At 43.8% G+C, this 19,465-nt stretch overlaps 1 protein-coding gene across 1 annotated transcript in view; it reads right to left on the bottom strand.

The window, feature by feature from the left end:
• LOC143299692 (uncharacterized) overlaps positions 1-19,465 on the bottom strand; it is a 47,395-nt gene that overhangs the window by 14,752 nt on the left and 13,178 nt on the right. Inside the window, exons 6-11 of the mRNA XM_076613049.1 lie at positions 19,227-19,370; positions 17,748-17,829; positions 17,316-17,431; positions 16,056-16,172; positions 14,487-14,594; positions 10,107-10,258 (exon numbers count right to left, since the gene is read on the bottom strand). Coding sequence (XP_076469164.1) covers positions 10,107-10,258; positions 14,487-14,594; positions 16,056-16,172; positions 17,316-17,431; positions 17,748-17,829; positions 19,227-19,370 — 719 coding nt within the window. The remainder of the gene's footprint in view (positions 1-10,106; positions 10,259-14,486; positions 14,595-16,055; positions 16,173-17,315; positions 17,432-17,747; positions 17,830-19,226; positions 19,371-19,465) is intronic.

Here is a 19,465-nt window from a genome sequence, read left to right as displayed (position 1 = left end):
AGTTGTGTCTTATCTCAGTGAGGTGACAGCCCTTCACTGACATCCTGACCTGTAAGCTCTGTCTCATCTCAGTGTGGTGGCAGCCCTTCACTGACATCCTGTCCTGTAAGCTCTGTCTCATATCAGTGAGGTGACAGCCCTTCACTGACATCCTGACCTGTAAGCTCTGTCTCATCTCAGCCAGGTGACAGCCCTTCACTGACATCCTGACCTGTAAGCCCTGTCTCATCTCAGTGAGGTGACAGCCCTTCACTGACATCCTGACCTGTCAGCTCTGTCTCATCTCAGTAAGGTGACAGCCCTTCACTGACAAGCATCCTACTCAGCAGCAGTCAAGTGGTTAAGGAAAATACAGCAGCTGACAGTGAAATGGAAAATGCTATGTAACCTATCTTCTGAAAGTCATTCACACCCACACAATGCCATTCTGGTACTCACACACACTGGCATACTGAGATTCTACCTAAATATTCACTGGCGTTACTGTCTTGTTTCCACAAACACCGTGTGACTAAACCTGTGGTACAGCATATAACACCAAACCTGTGTCCCAGCATATAACACCAAACCTGTGTCCCAGCATATAACACCAAACCTGTGGTACAGCATATAACACCAAACCTGTGTCCCAGCATATAACACCAAACCTGTGTCCCAGCATATAACACCAAACCTGTGTCCCGATACACCAGTAAAGCTGGAGCAGTTAGATTACATTGGTGCTTTCATTTATACTGTGTCATCTAAACACTACCTGCACAGACAGATAATTACTACATGTATATTTCTTTTACAAACACATATCTGCTTTCTGAGAATAAATCTGAAATTATTTATCAATGCCAAATCAAAACGTAACCATTTTTCTTTCTTTCTTTAACACAAAAGAATGAAAAAAGCATGCAAGGAAAAGGAAACACTAACTGCACACTCACAATCGAAAAGAAACAACAACAACAACAACAAAACAGAAAGAAAAAAATCAGCCATTGAGAGAATTCTGTGAGTCTATATAATGACCATGCTCAGCTCTGGAGAGGGCGATCTTGCAGTGACAGTACAGCAGAAACAGGGTCAAGACGACTCAGTCAAATGCTGGTCCTATTCTCATGCACTGAAAGGACAGTCAGTTGTTACGCAGGACAGAACGGAGCACTGTGTACTCTTGTCAGCAGCTGCCTTCTATTTTGTGTCATCAGTGTATTTTGTTAAGGATGATGCCTTTCAGAATGGTTTCTCTCTGTCTCTCTCTGTCTATGTCACATACAGACAGTTAAGGATGCCTTTCAGAATGATTTCTCTCTGTCTCTCTCTCTCTATGTCACATACAGACAGTTAAGGATGCCTTTCAGAATGATTTCTCTCTGTCTCTCTCTCTCTATGTCACATACAGACAGTTAAGGATGCCTTTCAGAATGATTTCTCTCTGTCTCTCTCTCTCTATGTCACATACAGACAGTTAAGGATGCCTTTCAGAATGATTTCTCTCTGTCTCTCTCTCTCTATGTCACATACAGACAGTTAAGGATGCCTTTCAGAATGGTTTCTCTCTGTCTCTCTCTGTCTCTCTATGTCACATACAGACAGTTAAGGATGCCTTTCAGAATGGTTTCTCTCTCTCTCTCTCTCTCTCTCTCTCTCTCTATGTCACATACTCACAGTTAAGGATGATGCCTTTCAGAATGATTTCTCTCTGTCTCTCTCTCTCTCTATGTCACATACTCACAGTTAAGGATGATGCCTTTCAGAATGATTTCTCTCTGTCTCTCTCTATGTCACATACACACACATTCATACAGAAAGTTACAGACAAAATTATTCTGCTGCCTGTCTCAATCAGGAGAAGTGCTAACTTCACCAGGGACTGTACAATCACAGGGTATACACTGTAAACAAAAAACAAAAAAAAAGACCAGCTAACAAGTGGAATGTTTTCTTTTCTTATCTTATTTTTGTCCTTTTTGTTGCTGAACCTTGTGTATTGTTTCAGTGCCATGACTTACAGAATTGATCCCAGCCCTATCTCCCACAGACAACCACACCTGTATTCTGTGGCAGTCCTAATGATGGCAGTCCACAGAGAATTGTTGATGCCAGATTCATGGCTTTTACCCCGTGCTGCCTTCAAACATTTCCTTGATAACTACCTCAGTCATTTCACTTCAGTGGTGCACACAAATGACAAACACTTAGCACTGACTCAGTGATCGATTTTCCATTCATTTAATACAAAATAAAAATCACAGGGAAGTTGACTCCCCTAAAATTCAACTAGCTCTCTGGCTCCCTGTCTCACACAGAATAAAGTACAAAATCAGCACTCTATGTTATAAATGTATTCACAAATCTGCCCCTTCCTATCTCTGCGGCTGCCTTCACCTCTACACTCCATCTTGCTCACTACGATCCGGCTTTGGATCCACTCTGTTTATGCATACCCAGATTCAAACACTCGACTATTGGCCGCCATTCTTTCTGTCTCTGGACTTTGCAACTGGAATGAACTTCCTCTTTCGCTTCATCAAGTCTCCACACTCAGCTCTTTCAAGTCTGGCCTTAAAACTCACCTCTTGCCAAAATAGCCTCCCTTCCCTGCCTCTTCCTTGTCTTCAGTTTCTCAAGTTTTAGAGTTATGCATATGTGTGAATGACTGGTGCGAAAGCGCTTTGATTTGTCTCTGCACAAGATTCAACGCTATATAAATACCATCATTATTATTATTATTATTATTAAAATGATGTTATGGGGTTTCTATGACTCTTCAAAACTGTAAGGCTGGATAACTGGAACTTAAGCTGCAGTTGTTTTGTGTGGTGTACCAGACTCTTCACTGGGTGAAGGGAGAAGAAAAAAATGATGATGATGATGATGATGATGATGATGGAGAAGAAGGAACAGGGACTGTAGAATCTGTATGTCCTGAAGACCAGCAGACAGCCTCATCATCACAGGTGACTTGCTTCACTCAGCAAGCCCCATAGGGAGTTCAGCAAGAAAGCACAATACAGAGCAAGCCGCCAAGCTGTTGGCAAAGCCATGCAGTACGACTACACAGAACAGAAAAGATGGCACAGAGATGCATTTTAATACATCAATGTCATGATCATGTACTCATGCAGTACGACTACACAGAACAGAAAAGATGGCACAGAGATACATTTTAATACATCAATGTCATGATCATGTACTCATGCAGTACGGCTACACAGAACAGAAAAGATGGCACAGAGATGCATTTTAATACATCAATGTCATGATCATGTACTCATGCAGTACGACTACACAGAACAGAAAAGATGGCACAGAGATGCATTTTAATACATCAATGTCATGATCATGTACTCATGCAGTACGGCTACACAGAACAGAAAAGATGGCACAGAGATACATTTTAATACATCAATGTCATGATCATGTACTGTCTTCAACTGTTCAAATATTGTGTTGCATTGTGTTTCTTTGTATTCTATTCTACTTCTTTTTATCATGACAGATTTTCCTGTGTGAAATTCTGTCTACTCTCCTCAGGGAGAGTGCGTCACTACAGAATTTTTCCAGGGAAGACCCTTTTGATGCTGTGGATGCTAAGCGCATACTGCACATGGGACCTCGGCTTATTATTTCATCAGAATGACCAGCATTTAGACCACCACTCCAGGTCTGGTAAAGGTGAAAGTAAAAATCCCTGTCTGTACATGGGGCTGGAACCCAAGGACGCTTGCTTTACAATCGAGTGCAATACTACTAGGCCACTGCTCCATCGTGGTGGGCCCAGGTTGCCCCTGGGTGTCAACAGAGATTTGTCTCTCCAGCAGTCCTTTCAACAAGCCAGCTGCTCTTTTCACCCACCTCAAGTCCACCTCAGAGCAGGCCACACAATCTGATACACCAACACTGTGCAACAAACACAAGTCCAACCCGGAGCAGGCCACACAATCTGATACACCAACTCTGTGCGACAAACACAAGTCCACCTCAGAACAGGCCACACAATCTGATACACCAACACTGTGCGACAAACACAAGTCCACCTCAGAGCAGGCCACACAATCTGATACACCAACACTGTGCAACAAACACAAGTCCAACCCGGAGCAGGCCACACAATCTGATACACCAACTCTGTGCGACAAACACAAGTCCACCTCAGAGCAGGCCACACAATCTGATACACCAGCTCTGTGCGACAAACACACGTTTCTGGGATTTAAATGAATTTTATTCAAAGCACAGAAAAAAAAGTCATTATATTGTGTAACTAACAAAGAGGGGCATGGGGAGGGGAGGGAGGTGGGAGCTGTCACCTGCAGAACGTAAGATGCTTTGTCACAAGAGTTCAGTCTCCAGTCAGTCACAATTCTATGGGGGTCTTTTAGAGGCTAAACAAGGCCGGTGGCTATGTCCCATGATATAAACAGTGCAGGGTAAATACTAGACAGGATGCATTCCACATCTCTGTTACATGTTTCTTTACCATGTGCGATTTTCTTTTATCCCCTTCACATGTTGTTTGTCCCAAGGCCAAGGTCCTTTCCCTGTCCGACAAGATCTGGTATCTGCAGACTTTATAATGCTCTTTATCTGGTATCTGCAGTCTTTATAGTGCTCTCGATCTGGTATCTGCAGTCTTTATAATGCTCTTTATCTGGTATCTGCAGTCTTTATAATGCTTTCAATCTGGTATCTGCTGACTTTATAATGCTCTCGATCTGATATCTGCAGACTTTATAATGCTTTCAATCTGGTATCTGCAGTCTTTATAATGCTCTCAATCTGGTTTCTGCAGACTTTATAATGCTCTCGATCTGGTTTCTGCAGACTTTATAATGCTCTCGATCTGATATCTGCAGACTTTATAATGCTTTCAATCTGGTATCTGCAGTCTTTATAATGCTCTCGATCTGGTATCTGCAGACTTTATAATGCTCTTGATCTGGTATCTGCAGACTTTATAATGCTTTCGATCTGGTTTCTGCAGACTTTATAATGCTTTCGATCTGGTATCTGCAGACTTTATAATGCTTTCGATCTGGTATCTGCAGACTTTATAATGCTCTCGATCTGGTTTCTGCAGACTTTATAATGCTCTTGATCTGGTATCTGCAGTCTTTATAATGCTCTTGATCTGGTATCTGCAGTCTTTATAATGCTCCCAATCTGGTATCTGCAGACTTTATAATGCTCTTGATCTGATATCTGCAGACTTTATAATGCTTTCGATCTGGTATCTGCAGTCTTTATAATGCTCCCGATCTGGTATCTGCAGTCTTTATAATGCTCTTGATCTGGTATCTGCAGACTTTATAATGCTCTTTATCTGGTATCTGCAGTCTTTATAATGCTCTCAATCTGGTATCTGCAGTCTTTATAATGCTCCCGATCTGGTATCTGCAGTCTTTATAATGCTCCCGATCTGGTATCTGCAGTCTTTATAATGCTCTTGATCTGGTATCTGCAGACTTTATAATGCTCTTTATCTGGTATCTGCAGTCTTTATAATGCTCTCGATCTGGTATCTGCAGTCTTTATAATGCTCCCGATCTGGTATCTGCTGACTTTATAATGCTCTCGATCTGATATCTGCAGACTTTATAATGCTTTCAATCTGGTATCTGCTGACTTTATAATGCTCTCGATCTGATATCTGCAGACTTTATAATGCTCTCGATCTGATATCTGCAGACTTTATAATGCTCTCGATCTGATATCTGCAGACTTTATAATGCTTTCAATCTGGTATCTGCTGACTTTATAATGCTCTCGATCTGATATCTGCAGACTTTATAATGCTTTCAATCTGGTATCTGCAGTCTTTATAATGCTCTCGATCTGGTATCTCCAAACTTTATAATGCTTTCAATCTGGTATCTGCTGACTTTATAATGCTCTCGATCTGATATCTGCAGACTTTATAATGCTTTCAATCTGGTATCTGCAGTCTTTATAATGCTCTCAATCTGGTATCTGCAGTCTTTATAATGCTCCCGATCTGGTATCTGCAGTCTTTATAATGCTCTTGATCTGGTATCTGCAGACTTTATAATGCTCTTTATCTGGTATCTGCAGTCTTTATAATGCTCTCGATCTGGTATCTGCAGTCTTTATAATGCTCCCGATCTGGTATCTGCTGACTTTATAATGCTCTCGATCTGATATCTGCAGACTTTATAATGCTTTCAATCTGGTATCTGCTGACTTTATAATGCTCTCGATCTGATATCTGCAGACTTTATAATGCTTTCAATCTGGTATCTGCTGACTTTATAATGCTCTCGATCTGATATCTGCAGACTTTATAATGCTTTCAATCTGGTATCTGCTGACTTTATAATGCTCTCGATCTGATATCTGCAGACTTTATAATGCTTTCAATCTGGTATCTGCAGACTTTATAATGCTTTCAATCTGGTATCTGCAGTCTTTATAATGCTCTCAATCTGGTTTCTGCAGACTTTATAATGCTCTCGATCTGGTTTCTGCAGACTTTATAATGCTCTCGATCTGATATCTGCAGACTTTATAATGCTTTCAATCTGGTATCTGCAGTCTTTATAATGCTCTCGATCTCGTATCTGCAGACTTTATAATGCTCTTGATCTGGTATCTGCAGACTTTATAATGCTTTCGATCTGGTTTCTGCAGACTTTATAATGCTTTCGATCTGGTATCTGCAGACTTTATAATGCTCTCGATCTGGTTTCTGCAGACTTTATAATGCTCTTGATCTGGTATCTGCAGTCTTTATAATGCTCTTGATCTGGTATCTGCAGTCTTTATAATGCTCCCAATCTGGTATCTGCAGATTTTATAATGCTCTTGATCTGATATCTGCAGACTTTATAATGCTCTTGATCTGATATCTGCAGACTTTATAATGCTTTCGATCTGGTATCTGCAGTCTTTATAATGCTCCCGATCTGGTATCTGCAGTCTTTATAATGCTCTTGATCTGGTATCTGCAGACTTTATAATGCTCTTTATCTGGTATCTGCAGTCTTTATAATGCTCTCAATCTGGTATCTGCAGTCTTTATAATGCTCCCGATCTGGTATCTGCAGTCTTTATCATGCTCCCGATCTGGTGTCTGCAGTCTTTATAATGCTCCCGATCTGGTATCTGCAGACTTTATAATGCTCTCTATCTGGTATCTGCAGTCTTTATAATGCTCTCGATCTGGTATCTGCAGTCTTTATAATGCTCCCGATCTGGTATCTGCTGACTTTATAATGCTCTCGATCTGATATCTGCAGACTTTATAATGCTTTCAATCTGGTATCTGCTGACTTTATAATGCTCTCGATCTGGTATCTGCAGTCTTTATAGTGCTCCCGATCTGATATCTGCAGTCTTTATAATGCTCTTTATCTGATATCTGCAGACTTTATAATGCTTTCAATCTGGTATCTGCAGACTTTATAATGCTCTTGATCTGGTATCTGCAGACTTTATAATGCTCTCGATCTGGTATCTGCAGACTTTATAATGCTCTCGATCTGGTTTCTGCAGACTTTATAATGCTCTTGATCTGGTATCTGCAGTCTTTATAATGCTCTTGATCTGGTATCTGCAGTCTTTATAATGCTCCCAATCTGGTATCTGCAGACTTTATAATGCTCTTGATCTGGTATCTGCAGTCTTTATAATGCTCTTGATCTGATATCTGCAGACTTTATAATGCTCTCGATCTGGTATCTGCAGACTTTATAATGCTCTTGATCTGGTATCTGCAGTCTTTATAATGCTCTTGATCTGGTATCTGCAGTCTTTATAATGCTCCCAATCTGGTATCTGCAGACTTTATAATGCTCTTGATCTGGTATCTGCAGTCTTTATAATGCTCTTGATCTGATATCTGCAGACTTTATAATGCTCTCGATCTGGTATCTGCAGACTTTATAATGCTCTTGATCTGGTATCTGCAGTCTTTATAATGCTCTTGATCTGGTATCTGCAGTCTTTATAATGCTCCCAATCTGGTATCTGCAGACTTTATAATGCTCTTGATCTGGTATCTGCAGTCTTTATAATGCTCTTGATCTGATATCTGCAGACTTTATAATGCTCTTGATCTGGTATCTGCAGACTTTATAATGCTTTCGATCTGGTTTCTGCAGACTTTATAATGCTTTCGATCTGGTATCTGCAGACTTTATAATGCTCTTGATCTGGTATCTGCAGTCTTTATAATGCTCCCAATCTGGTATCTGCAGTCTTTATAATGCTCTTGATCTGGTATCTGCAGTCTTTATAATGCTCCCAATCTGGTATCTGCAGTCTTTATAATGCTCCCAATCTGGTATCTGCAGATTTTATAATGCTCTTGATCTGATATCTGCAGTCTTTATAATGCTCTTGATCTGATATCTGCAGACTTTATAATGCTCTCGATCTGGTATCTGCAGTCTTTATAATGCTCTCCTTTTGCTCCTTTGTATTAAACATTCCTATTCTTCCACTTTCCTTCAATGTGAGTTAAGAAAAAAAAAACATGTTAAAAAAAAAAAGCAGCAAATGGAAGATGGAAGAAGAGCCAGATTCAAACAGCTACACTGTTAGCATGCATGCTCAACGTGTCAGCAAAACCAGGTGCCGCACTACACACTTCTATGTGAGGTCACACCCTGAAGAAAACTTGCCATGCACTGTGCTGTGTTAACGAGTCAGTCACGCACAGGTCAAACTGTCAACAACTAGGACAACCCACAGCAACACACGATGTGAGTGGACAAAACAGAGAAGAGAACGGCATGAGACGGACGGAAAGTCGACAAAGTGGCAGTACACTGAGCAAACGTGGAGAGGAAGATGAGGTAAATAATGGAGAATCGACGCATGTCATTCTTCACCATCAGAAACAACATCACAACGTGAGGCCCCGTCAAGTGAATCACTCTGAAACAATGTACACATGAATCATCACAATGTGGGGCCCTTTCAGGGGTAAACTCAAAAATATTAAAACGTCTCAACATGATTAACTGTGGGGCTTTAGAGAGAGAGAGTCAGTCTCAATCTTTAATTCCTTTGGGGGTGGGGTGGGGTGGGGTAGGGGGTGACAGAAACACCATGACAGTCTTATCTGTTTAATCAGTTCCACAACAAAGTGCACAGTCTGTTTGGAAAATCATATAAAGGCAAACATCAAAATAAAACAATAAAATAAAGTAATAACCAAAACAGAGCGCACAGAAGAAGTAAGGAATAAGGGAGGAACAAAACATTCACCTAAACATAAACTAAAAATCACCTAAACCAATGGAAGTAAGCCGAAATACATTTTACAACTGGTTACAAAAATAAAAAGCAAATTAAAACCCTACCCAAAGCAACTGCCATTCTGACAAAGAACATGGCAAAATATGGGGAAAAAAACAACAACTAAACAATTAAGTCAATCAGAAATAAATACACAAAAAAAGGGGGCACTGGTGACTCAACACAAAGAGGCCACTCCACAGAATAATTCAGAATATATCCTGGCGCCAACCAAAGCCCGAGAGACACTGACACTTGCAGAGTTAGTCAGAGTTTTTATCATTTTTGAAAGAACCCCCACAGGTTAGCAACAACACAAACCCAACTAAAGATGCAGCGAAATGAAAGTGTCAAACACTGGGGACAAACGTAGCACAGTCCAGTGGTTCAGACACTCATAATCCCTGCTAGCTGAGAGAAAGAGAATAAAAGAATGAAACAAAAACCAACAAAAACATCCCAAGCAGAACAAAGACTACGACATCAGGGAACAGAGAGAGAGAGAGAGGGAAATACATCATGTACACCACAAACCACCCCAGACAGAATAAAAAAACTACGACATCTGGGAACAAACAGGAAGGGAATTACCTCATGTACACCACAAACCACCCAAGACAGAATAAAAAAACTACAACATCTGGGAATAAACAGGAAGGGAATTACCTCATGTACACCACAAACCACCCAAGACAGAATAAAAAAACTACGACATCTGGGAATAAACAGGAAGGGAATTACCTCATGTACACCACAAACCACCCAAGACAGAAAAAAACTACGACATCAGGGAACACAGAGAAAGGGAAATAACTCTGACACAAGCCAAACCAAGCAGTCAGGATGCATACCGAGCAAAGAAGAGCAGGAAGAACCAGGACCCTGGAGCAGCGATGATGAGCAGGACGTCCTCCACGTTGCTCAGCTTCAGGACGCGGAAGGGGATGCAGGCCAGGATCAGCAGACAGGCGATCAGGTACACTGTCTGGTCCGGGGCGTGCGACTGTCCACCACACAACAAAACAGGAGACCATCAACTCTGGTCCTGTGTGCTGCATGCACTTTGTGCAGGTAAAGAAACACAAAGGCAACGGAAGTGTTTTTCCGGGCAAAATTCTGTAGAAAATTCCACTTTGATAGGAAAACCAATACACACACACATAAAAAAGAGAAGAAAAAGGATGGTGCTGCACTGTAGTGGCACACACTCCCCATGGAGAGCACCGTAGTGGCACACACTCCCCATGGAGAGCACTGCAGTGGCACACACTCCCCATGGAGAATACTGCAGTGGCACACACTCCCCATGGAGAGCACTGTAGTGGCACACACTCTCCCATGGGGAGCACTGTAATGGCACACACTCTCCCATGGGGAGCACTGTAATGGCACACACACTCCCCCATGGGGAGCACTGCAGTGGCACACACTCCCCCATGGAGAGCACTGTAATGGCACACACTCCCCCATGGAGAGCACTTTAATGGCACACACTCTCCCATGGAGAGCACTGTAATGGCACACACTCCCCATGGAGAGCACTGTAATAGCACACACTCCCCATGGAGAGCACTGTAATGGCACACATTCCCCATGGAGAGCACTGTAATGGCACACACTCCCCATGGAGAGCACTGTAGTGGCACACACTCCCCATGGAGAGCACTGTAATGGCACACACTCCCCATGGAGAGCACTGTAGTGGCACACACTCCCCATGGAGAGCACTGTAGTGGCACACACTCCCCATGGAGAGCACTGTAATGGCACACACTCCCCATGGAGAGCACTGTAGTGGCACACACTCCCCATGGAGAGCACTGTAATGGCACACACTCCCCATGGAGAGCACTGTAGTGGCACACACTCCCCACGGAGAGCACTGTAGTGGCACACACTCCCCATGGAGAGCACTGCAGTGGCACACACTCCCCCATGGAAAGCACTGTAGTGGCACACACTCCCCCATGGAGAGCACCGTAGTGGCACACACTCCCCATGGAGAGCACTGTAATGGCACACACTCCCCATGGAGAGCACTGTAGTGGCACACACTCCCCATGGAGAGCACTGTAATGGCACACACACTCCCCATGGAGAGCACTGTAGTGGCACACATTCCCCATGGAGAGCACTGTAGTGGTACAACTCCCCATGGGGAGCCTAATGTCACAAACTCCACTGTGCAAAGAGAACATGTAATACACACATTCTCGATGGCAGAGTCTCATTGCCCACAAAACCCACTGCATGGAAGTCACGTATGTTCCACAACACCCCATGGAACATAGCTAATTCACAATTGATTCCCAAAACAACTGTAATGGCACAAATTCACCCCGTAGAGACTGTAATGGCACACACCCTCATAGTAAAATCACAGATAGACTGCCACAAACACCCCACATGGCTAAATCACTGTAATGCACACACACAACACCCCCATAGGGATCACTGTATGGCCACACACTCCCAACAGCACTGTAATGGCAACATCCACGATAGACTGTAATCCAACACACAACACCCCATGGAAAATTCACTGTATGACGCCACAACATCCAACAGACACTGATATGGCACAAATCCATGGGTATGCACTGTACACACACACAAATGAGAGCACTAGTATGGCAAAACTCCCACAGGAATCAGCTCATAGATGACAAATCCCATGAAGAGGGTATGATGGCAAGTCACCATCATCCATGGAGAGCATAGTAAGTGCTACACACTCCCAATGGAGTAGCACTGATGGACACACTGAGGAATATGCACTTATAGTGGTACAAATTTCCTTGGGAGCCTGTAGATGGAAAACAAAACTTCTCCTTCACTGGTTCGTGGCCCAACTCCTCCTTGTGGGGGCACATGTTGAGTTTGCATTACACCCTCTGTTTTGGGGAGCACTGGTAGTCTTGTTCCATAACCCACCCATGCAAGGATCACGGCTATTGACACACACACAACCCAGTGGTCAGGCACTGTAGGTGCACCATTGTTGACCTGGGAGCACGTGTAAGGCATACACCTCCCACCAGCGCAGGCACCTGTCACGGGACCACATCCCCATGGAAGCACTGTAGTGGCCACAACTCCCCATGGAGAGAACTGTAGTGGCACACACACTCCCCATGGAGAGCACTGTAATGGCACACACTCCCCATGGAGAGCACTGTAGTGGCACACACACTCCCCATGGAGAGCACTGTAATGGCACACACTCCCCATGGAGAGCACTGTAGTGGCACACACTCCCCATGGAGAGCACTGTAATGGCACACATTCCCCATGGAGAGCACTGTAATGGCACACACTCCCCATGGAGAGCACTGTAGTGGCACAAACTCCCCATGGAGAGCACTGTAGTGGCACACACTCCCCCATGGAGAGCACTGTAGTGGCACACACTCCCCATGGAGAGCACTGTAGTGGCACACACTCCCCATGGAGAGCACTGTAGTGGCACACACACTCCCCATGGAGAGCACTGTAGTGGTACACACACTCCCCCATGGAGAGCACTGTAGTGGCACACACTCCCCATGGAGAGCACTGTAGTGGCACACACTCCCCATGGGGAGCACTGTAGTGGCACACACTCCCCATGGAGAGCACTGTAGTGGCACACACTCCCCATGGAGAGCACTGTAGTGGCACACACTCCCCATGGAGAGCACTGTAGTGGCACACACTCCCCATGGGGAGCAGCCCAAATTTCAAACAGAAAAATCTACTGTGACAAAGAGTAATACAATACTACACAATACATGCACTGATAAGGCTAGAGATTCTCAGATATGACTGTCCACAACAAACACACACACTGACATGGCTAAAATTCACAGATATGACTGTCCACAACACAACAACACACACTGACATGGCTAAAATTCACAGATATGACTGTCCACAACACAACAACACACACTGACATGGCTAAAATTCACAGATATGACTGTCCACAACACAACACACACTGACATGGCTAAAATTCACAGATATGACTGTCCACAACACAACAACACACACTGACATGGCTAAAATTCACAGATATGACAGTCCACAACACAACAACACACATTGACATAGCTCAAATTCACAGATATGACTGTCCACAACACAACACACACTGACATGGCTAAAATTCACAGATATGACTGTCCACAACACAACAACACACACTGACATGGCTAAAATTCACAGATATGACTGTCCACAACACAACAACACACACTGACATAGCTAAAATTCACAGATATGACTGTCCACAACACAACAACACACACTGACATGGCTAAAATTCACAGATATGACTGTCCACAACACAACAACACACACTGACATAGCTAAAATTCACAGATATGACTGTCCACAACACAACAACACGCACTCACATGGCTAAAATTCACAGATTTTTTTTTTTCAGTTGTTCTAGAGACAGGTAGATAAGAAAAATATCTTCTTTATGAAAAATAAAAAATAACTAGTGGTAGTGATGGCAAGTCAGCCCATCAGTAGTATGTATTATAGGAAATGAAAAGTCATATCACAGTACAACTGAAGTGTATGCATTGAGGTGAAACTGAAATATGCTCATTATAATTGCTGTCATTCATAAATTATTACCTTGACTGACCTGTAGATTGGAAAAAAAAACCTTTCTTCTTCTTCTTCTTCTGCGTTCGTGGGCTTCAACTCCCACGTTCACTCGTATATACACGAGTGGGCTTTTTACATGTATGACTGTTTTTACCCCGCCATGTAGGCAGCCATACTCTGCTTTCGGGGGTGTGCATGCTGGGTATGTTCTTGTTTCCATAACCCACCAAACACTGACATGGATTACAGGATCTTTAATGTGCATATCTGATCTTATGCTTGCGTATACACACGAAGGGGGTTCAGGCACTGGCAGGTCTGCACATATGTTGTCCTGGGAGATCGTAAAAATCTTCACCCTTTACCCACCAGGCGCCATCACCGAGATTCGAACTCGGGACCCTCAGATCGAAAGTCCAACGCTTTAATCACTCGGCTATTGCGCCCGTCAAAAAACCTTTCAAAGGAGGTGGGGGAAGGGGGTCCATAACATCACTACCTCATTTCTTCCAGAATATTTACAACCCCCCTCACCCCCATTCTGCTAAGAGAGCGAGGAAGGAGATGAAAGAAGAGGTGGTATGAACCAGACAGAGAGAAAGTGGCGCAGAACAGCCCACACTACTTACACAGTTTCTAAGGAAAGTCCAGAAGCCTTGAGAAGCAATCTCTATACACTCGTTGACTATGGTGATGACACAGCTGACACACACCACCACCTCAGCAAAGTAACGCACCTGCCCACAGAGCAGACTGTTAGACAAACATCTCAAACAGCTTCCATGCAATAAAACCACCTCACTTCTTCAATCTGTCCACATCCACTGAGGAGTGTGTGTAGGGGGGGACGGGGGGGGGGAGAGACTGAAAAACCAGCAGACTGACAACATTGCAGAAAAACCATTAGCAGAGAGCCAGGCTATTACACACACCTGACAGACCCGAAGGAATGTAGCGAACAGTTCTACTGTGTGCCACCCTAAGACTTCACGTTTATGAGAAGAAGAGAAGACATGCATGGTTTTGTTCTTTAATAATGAGGGAAGAGGTGGCCCAGTGGTCAGAGCACCTGAACAGACTGGGTTTTGGGTCTGGTTCACTGAACGACCCTGGATTTTCACTCCACCCTGAACCAGGTTTCTACATGTGGTCTGGGTGCTATTCTTTCAGATGAGGAAATAAGCCAGAGTCCCCTGTGCTGCACTCACACAGCACCTGTCATAAACCTGTCATCAACAGGTGTTCCCAGCAAATCCATTCTGACAGATCAAATTACATGCCCAAGAGAGAAGCCAAATTTCATATAAAAATATGCTGTGACAAATACATCACAATTCACTAAAATGCAATACAATGCAAACTGATGCAATACAACACAATGAACAGAATAAATAATGCAAGACAATATTTCACCATGGCTACATGTATAATATAAACATAGTTAATGTTATACTTTTGGCCTGCCTAAAACAGAGGAGTTTTGATGATAGCTGGATCAAAGTAAATTTGTATCCTCCACAATTATTACTGCCATCTGTATGATTGTTTTTATTCTTCAGTGCATTTTCTTGATGTAGTCCTCACTGTACAACACTTTGGATGGGCACTACAGAAACAACCAATTATTACTGTTACCATCAGTATCATTATCTCATTATCATCATTATCATTACTACTACAGACACAGTGTTTATCAGTGTCACTGCCAGATGAAGGAGAAAGAAGAAGGCACTCACTCCATCTCTAGGACCATTTTAGCTCAGCAGACACGAGGGAGAGAAAGAGAGATATACATATATATACATATACAGTAACAAAAGATGTATATAATATGTATATACATATACAGCAACAACAACAACACACACACACACACACACACACACACACACACACACACACACACACTCGACAAAGAGACAGAGAAATATAGAGAGAAAGAAGAGGCACTCACGCCATCCCTCGGACCGTTGTAGCTCAGTAGACACGAGGGAGAGAAAGAGAGATATACATATATATATACAAATACAGTAACAAAAGATGTATATAATATGTACATACATATACAGCAACAACAACAACAACAACAACACACACACACACACACACACAACACACACACACACACACACACACCCACACACTTGACAAAGAGACAGAGACATACAGAGACAGAGACAGAAAGACGAGGCACTCACGCCATCCCTCGGACCGCTGTAGCTCAGCAGTTTGTCTCCTTCAGGCCGGGTGTAAATGGCGACACTCAGCAGCAACAGATGCAGAACGGCAATGATCAGACGCTCAATGAAACGCCTCTGTCACAGTCATAACAAAAAAAAAACGTTTTAATGCCACTGACATGTAGATAGTGCTTTGTTAAACTGAAAGTGCAAAAAACAAAGCAAAAGGCCCCCTCCCCACCCCCCAAAAAAAACACACAAAAAAAACAAACAACGAATAACACCACACATAAAAAAAAAAACCCACTGTACTTCACCCTTTTTTAATTTTTTATATTTTTGTTTTCTTTCCTAACATTTTATCCACTTTATATTTGCTGTGCTTTGTTGTCATCTATAAGATGTGAACCTCTCCTCCACACCACCCCTCCCTCCTTCCCACAAGGATGACTTTGTCTCACTGAGACAGCCCTCACTGTGACTCCTCAGCCCTTTCATTACCAATACAAACTGAAACAGCCGATATAAATCAGCACAAGGTGTCCAGAACACAGGGTACTTTTTGCCTGCTATCACAGAGCCCTGTCTGAGGGAACTGCACTTGTCACAGTGTTACACAAGGCAGTGTGTCCATGTGACTTTACCTGTCATCAAATGGACAGGTAATCAAACCTGACTGTCGATGGGCGCAATAGCCGAGTGGTTAAAGCGTTGGACTGTCAATCTGAGGGTCCCGGGTTCGAATCACGGTGACGGCGCCTGGTGGGTAAAGGGTGGAGATTTTTACGATCTCCCAGGTCAACATATGTGCAGACCTGCTAGTGCCTGAACCCCCTTCGTGTGTATATGCAAGCAGAACATCAAATACGCACGTTAAAGATCCTGTAATCCATGTCAGCGTTCGGTGGGTTATGGAAACAAGAACATACCCAGCATGCACACCCCCGAAAACAGAGTATGGCTGCCTACTTGGCGGGGTAAAAACGGTCATACACGTAAAAGCCCACTCGTGTGCATACGAGTAAAAGCAGAAGAAGAAGAAGAAGAAACCTGACTGTCAGTCTGGGCAGAAAGTATCTGATGGCTTTGCAGACATACATATATACATACATTTAATGTCAGTCAGTATTCAGCACACACACACACGCACACACATGCACGCACATACGCACACACACACATACATACACGCACACACACACGCACACACATATGCACACATACTGTATACACTCACACACACACATTCACACACACTATCTTATCATACCCGTTTACCTTGGCAAAAGTTTTCCATTTGTCATCCAACAACTGGCGAATGACACCACCTTCCAACATCTCCAAGTGTTCATCCGTCTCTCCATTGACAATGATCATCAGCGCAGAGTGCCAGTCTGCCAGCAACACAACACAGACACTTGTGTGGGCAACATCTGACGCTGATCTCAGCACAGCTTACACAGAAACATTGCAAAAGATACATGGTGTAAAAAAAAAATACATAGAAAATCGTATGAGGAATAAAACATGTAAAATCAAACACGCAGACAAACAAATACACTTAGCGATAAAACAAGCCACAAGCCCAACAAACAAGTGAGCAGACAGACAGGAAATAAAGAACAAAGGAAGACAGAAAACACTGATGCCTGTTATTTCAGATTATTTTAACAAAGAAACACTTAAAGAGAGAAAACCTTTTTCACTCACTGGTTTCTCCGCTGGGTCCGATTGAATCGATAGCAGCCAGAGGGTAAACGGAACAGATGGTGTTGCTGAATCTCCAGAACTCCTGACCACACAACCAGCACATCCATCAGTCACCTCACACCCTTCCTCCACCCCCTGCTTCCACCTCACCCTCCTTCTCTACGTCCAATCATCACTTTCAGTTTCCCAGCTGTGATATTCAGTTCAATTACCAAATAGACACTCAGTTCTGGATGGCCGATCTCCCAACAGAACACACATTCCACCCCAACACTGCTTTCAATCATTTCGAAAAAACAATTTAGTTTTAAAGCGATTCTCACTATGGCATGAATCTATTCATTTTTCCTCCTTACGTCATTTCTAAAAAGTGAACACTGACTTCAAGTCAAACTGTGCTGTGATAGTCTGCTGAACAGGGTGCCCATTCCACACTGCCCAAGAGGGTGCCCATTCCACACTGCCCTACAGGGTGCCCATTCCACACTGCCCTACAGGGTGCCCATTCCACACTGCTGAACAGGGTGCCCATTCCACACTGCCCAAGAGGGTGCCCATTCCACACTGCCCAAGAGGGTGCCCATTCCACACTGCTGAACAGGGTGCCCATTCCACACTGCCCAAGAGGGTGCCCATTCCACACTGCCCAAGAGGGTGCCCATTCCACACTGCCCAAGAGGGTGCCCATTCCACACTGCTGAACAGGGTGCCCATTCCACACTGCCCTACAGGGTGCCCATTCCACACTGCCCAAGAGGGTGCCCATTCCACACTGCCCAAGAGGGTGCCCATTCCACACTGCTGAACAGGGTGCCCATTCCACACTGCCCTACAGGGTGCCCATTCCACACTGCTGAACAGGGTGCCCATTCCACACTGCCCAACAGGGTGCCCATTCCACACTGCCCAAGAGGGTGCCCATTCCACAGTGCCCAAGAGGGTGCCCATTCCACACTGCCCAAGAGGGTGCCCATTCCACACTGCCCAAGAGGGTGCCCATTCCACAGTGCCCAACAGGGTGCCTATTCCACACTGCTGAACAGGGTGCCCATTCCACACTGCCCAACAGGGTGCCCATTCCACACTGTCCAACAGGGTGCCCATTCCACACTGCTGAAGTGTCAAAACAGCAGTGCAGGATCTCCTCCGGAGTGGGGCCTCCTGATGATCTAACACTGACAGTCTCCTGTGGACTGTGAGTGCTCAGACTGTGACAGACAAACCCGGGTATGGAGGACTCAGAATGAGCAGCATGGGAGTTATGCTATTAAGACAGTGCAGAGCAGATGATGTGGCAACAAATTAAAATATAATTATGTGGATACACAACCCCCATCACTACTTTCAATTCCTAAAATGTTTTTCTTTTCTGGAAAAAAAAAAAAATTCATGATCACAAAATATATATGGAAGAGAAGAATCCCAGTGACTAACTGAACGTAAGAAAGAAAAACTTAGGGAGGTAACAGGCTGACTCACAATGCTGCCAAGGTCAAGCATTTCCTTGAAGATATGTGAGCGACCCAATTTGCTGGCCAAGGTCAGTGCGGTCAAGTTCTGCTTGTTCAAGATGTCCGTCCTGGCTGGTGACTTGGGATGACGCACAGCGTGCTTGAACAATTTCTGGTCACACAAACACATGCATGCACACACACACACACACACACAAAATTTAATGCTAAGAATTAAGAAACAGCTGACTTTCTAAAGCTACAAAA

Source organism: Babylonia areolata, chromosome 25 (genome assembly GCF_041734735.1).
Source record: "Babylonia areolata isolate BAREFJ2019XMU chromosome 25, ASM4173473v1, whole genome shotgun sequence".
In the NCBI taxonomy this organism is placed as follows: Eukaryota; Metazoa; Mollusca; class Gastropoda; order Neogastropoda; family Buccinidae; genus Babylonia; species Babylonia areolata.
Note: the sequence above shows the minus strand (reverse complement) of the source record. Positions and strands in the feature narration are given on the sequence as shown.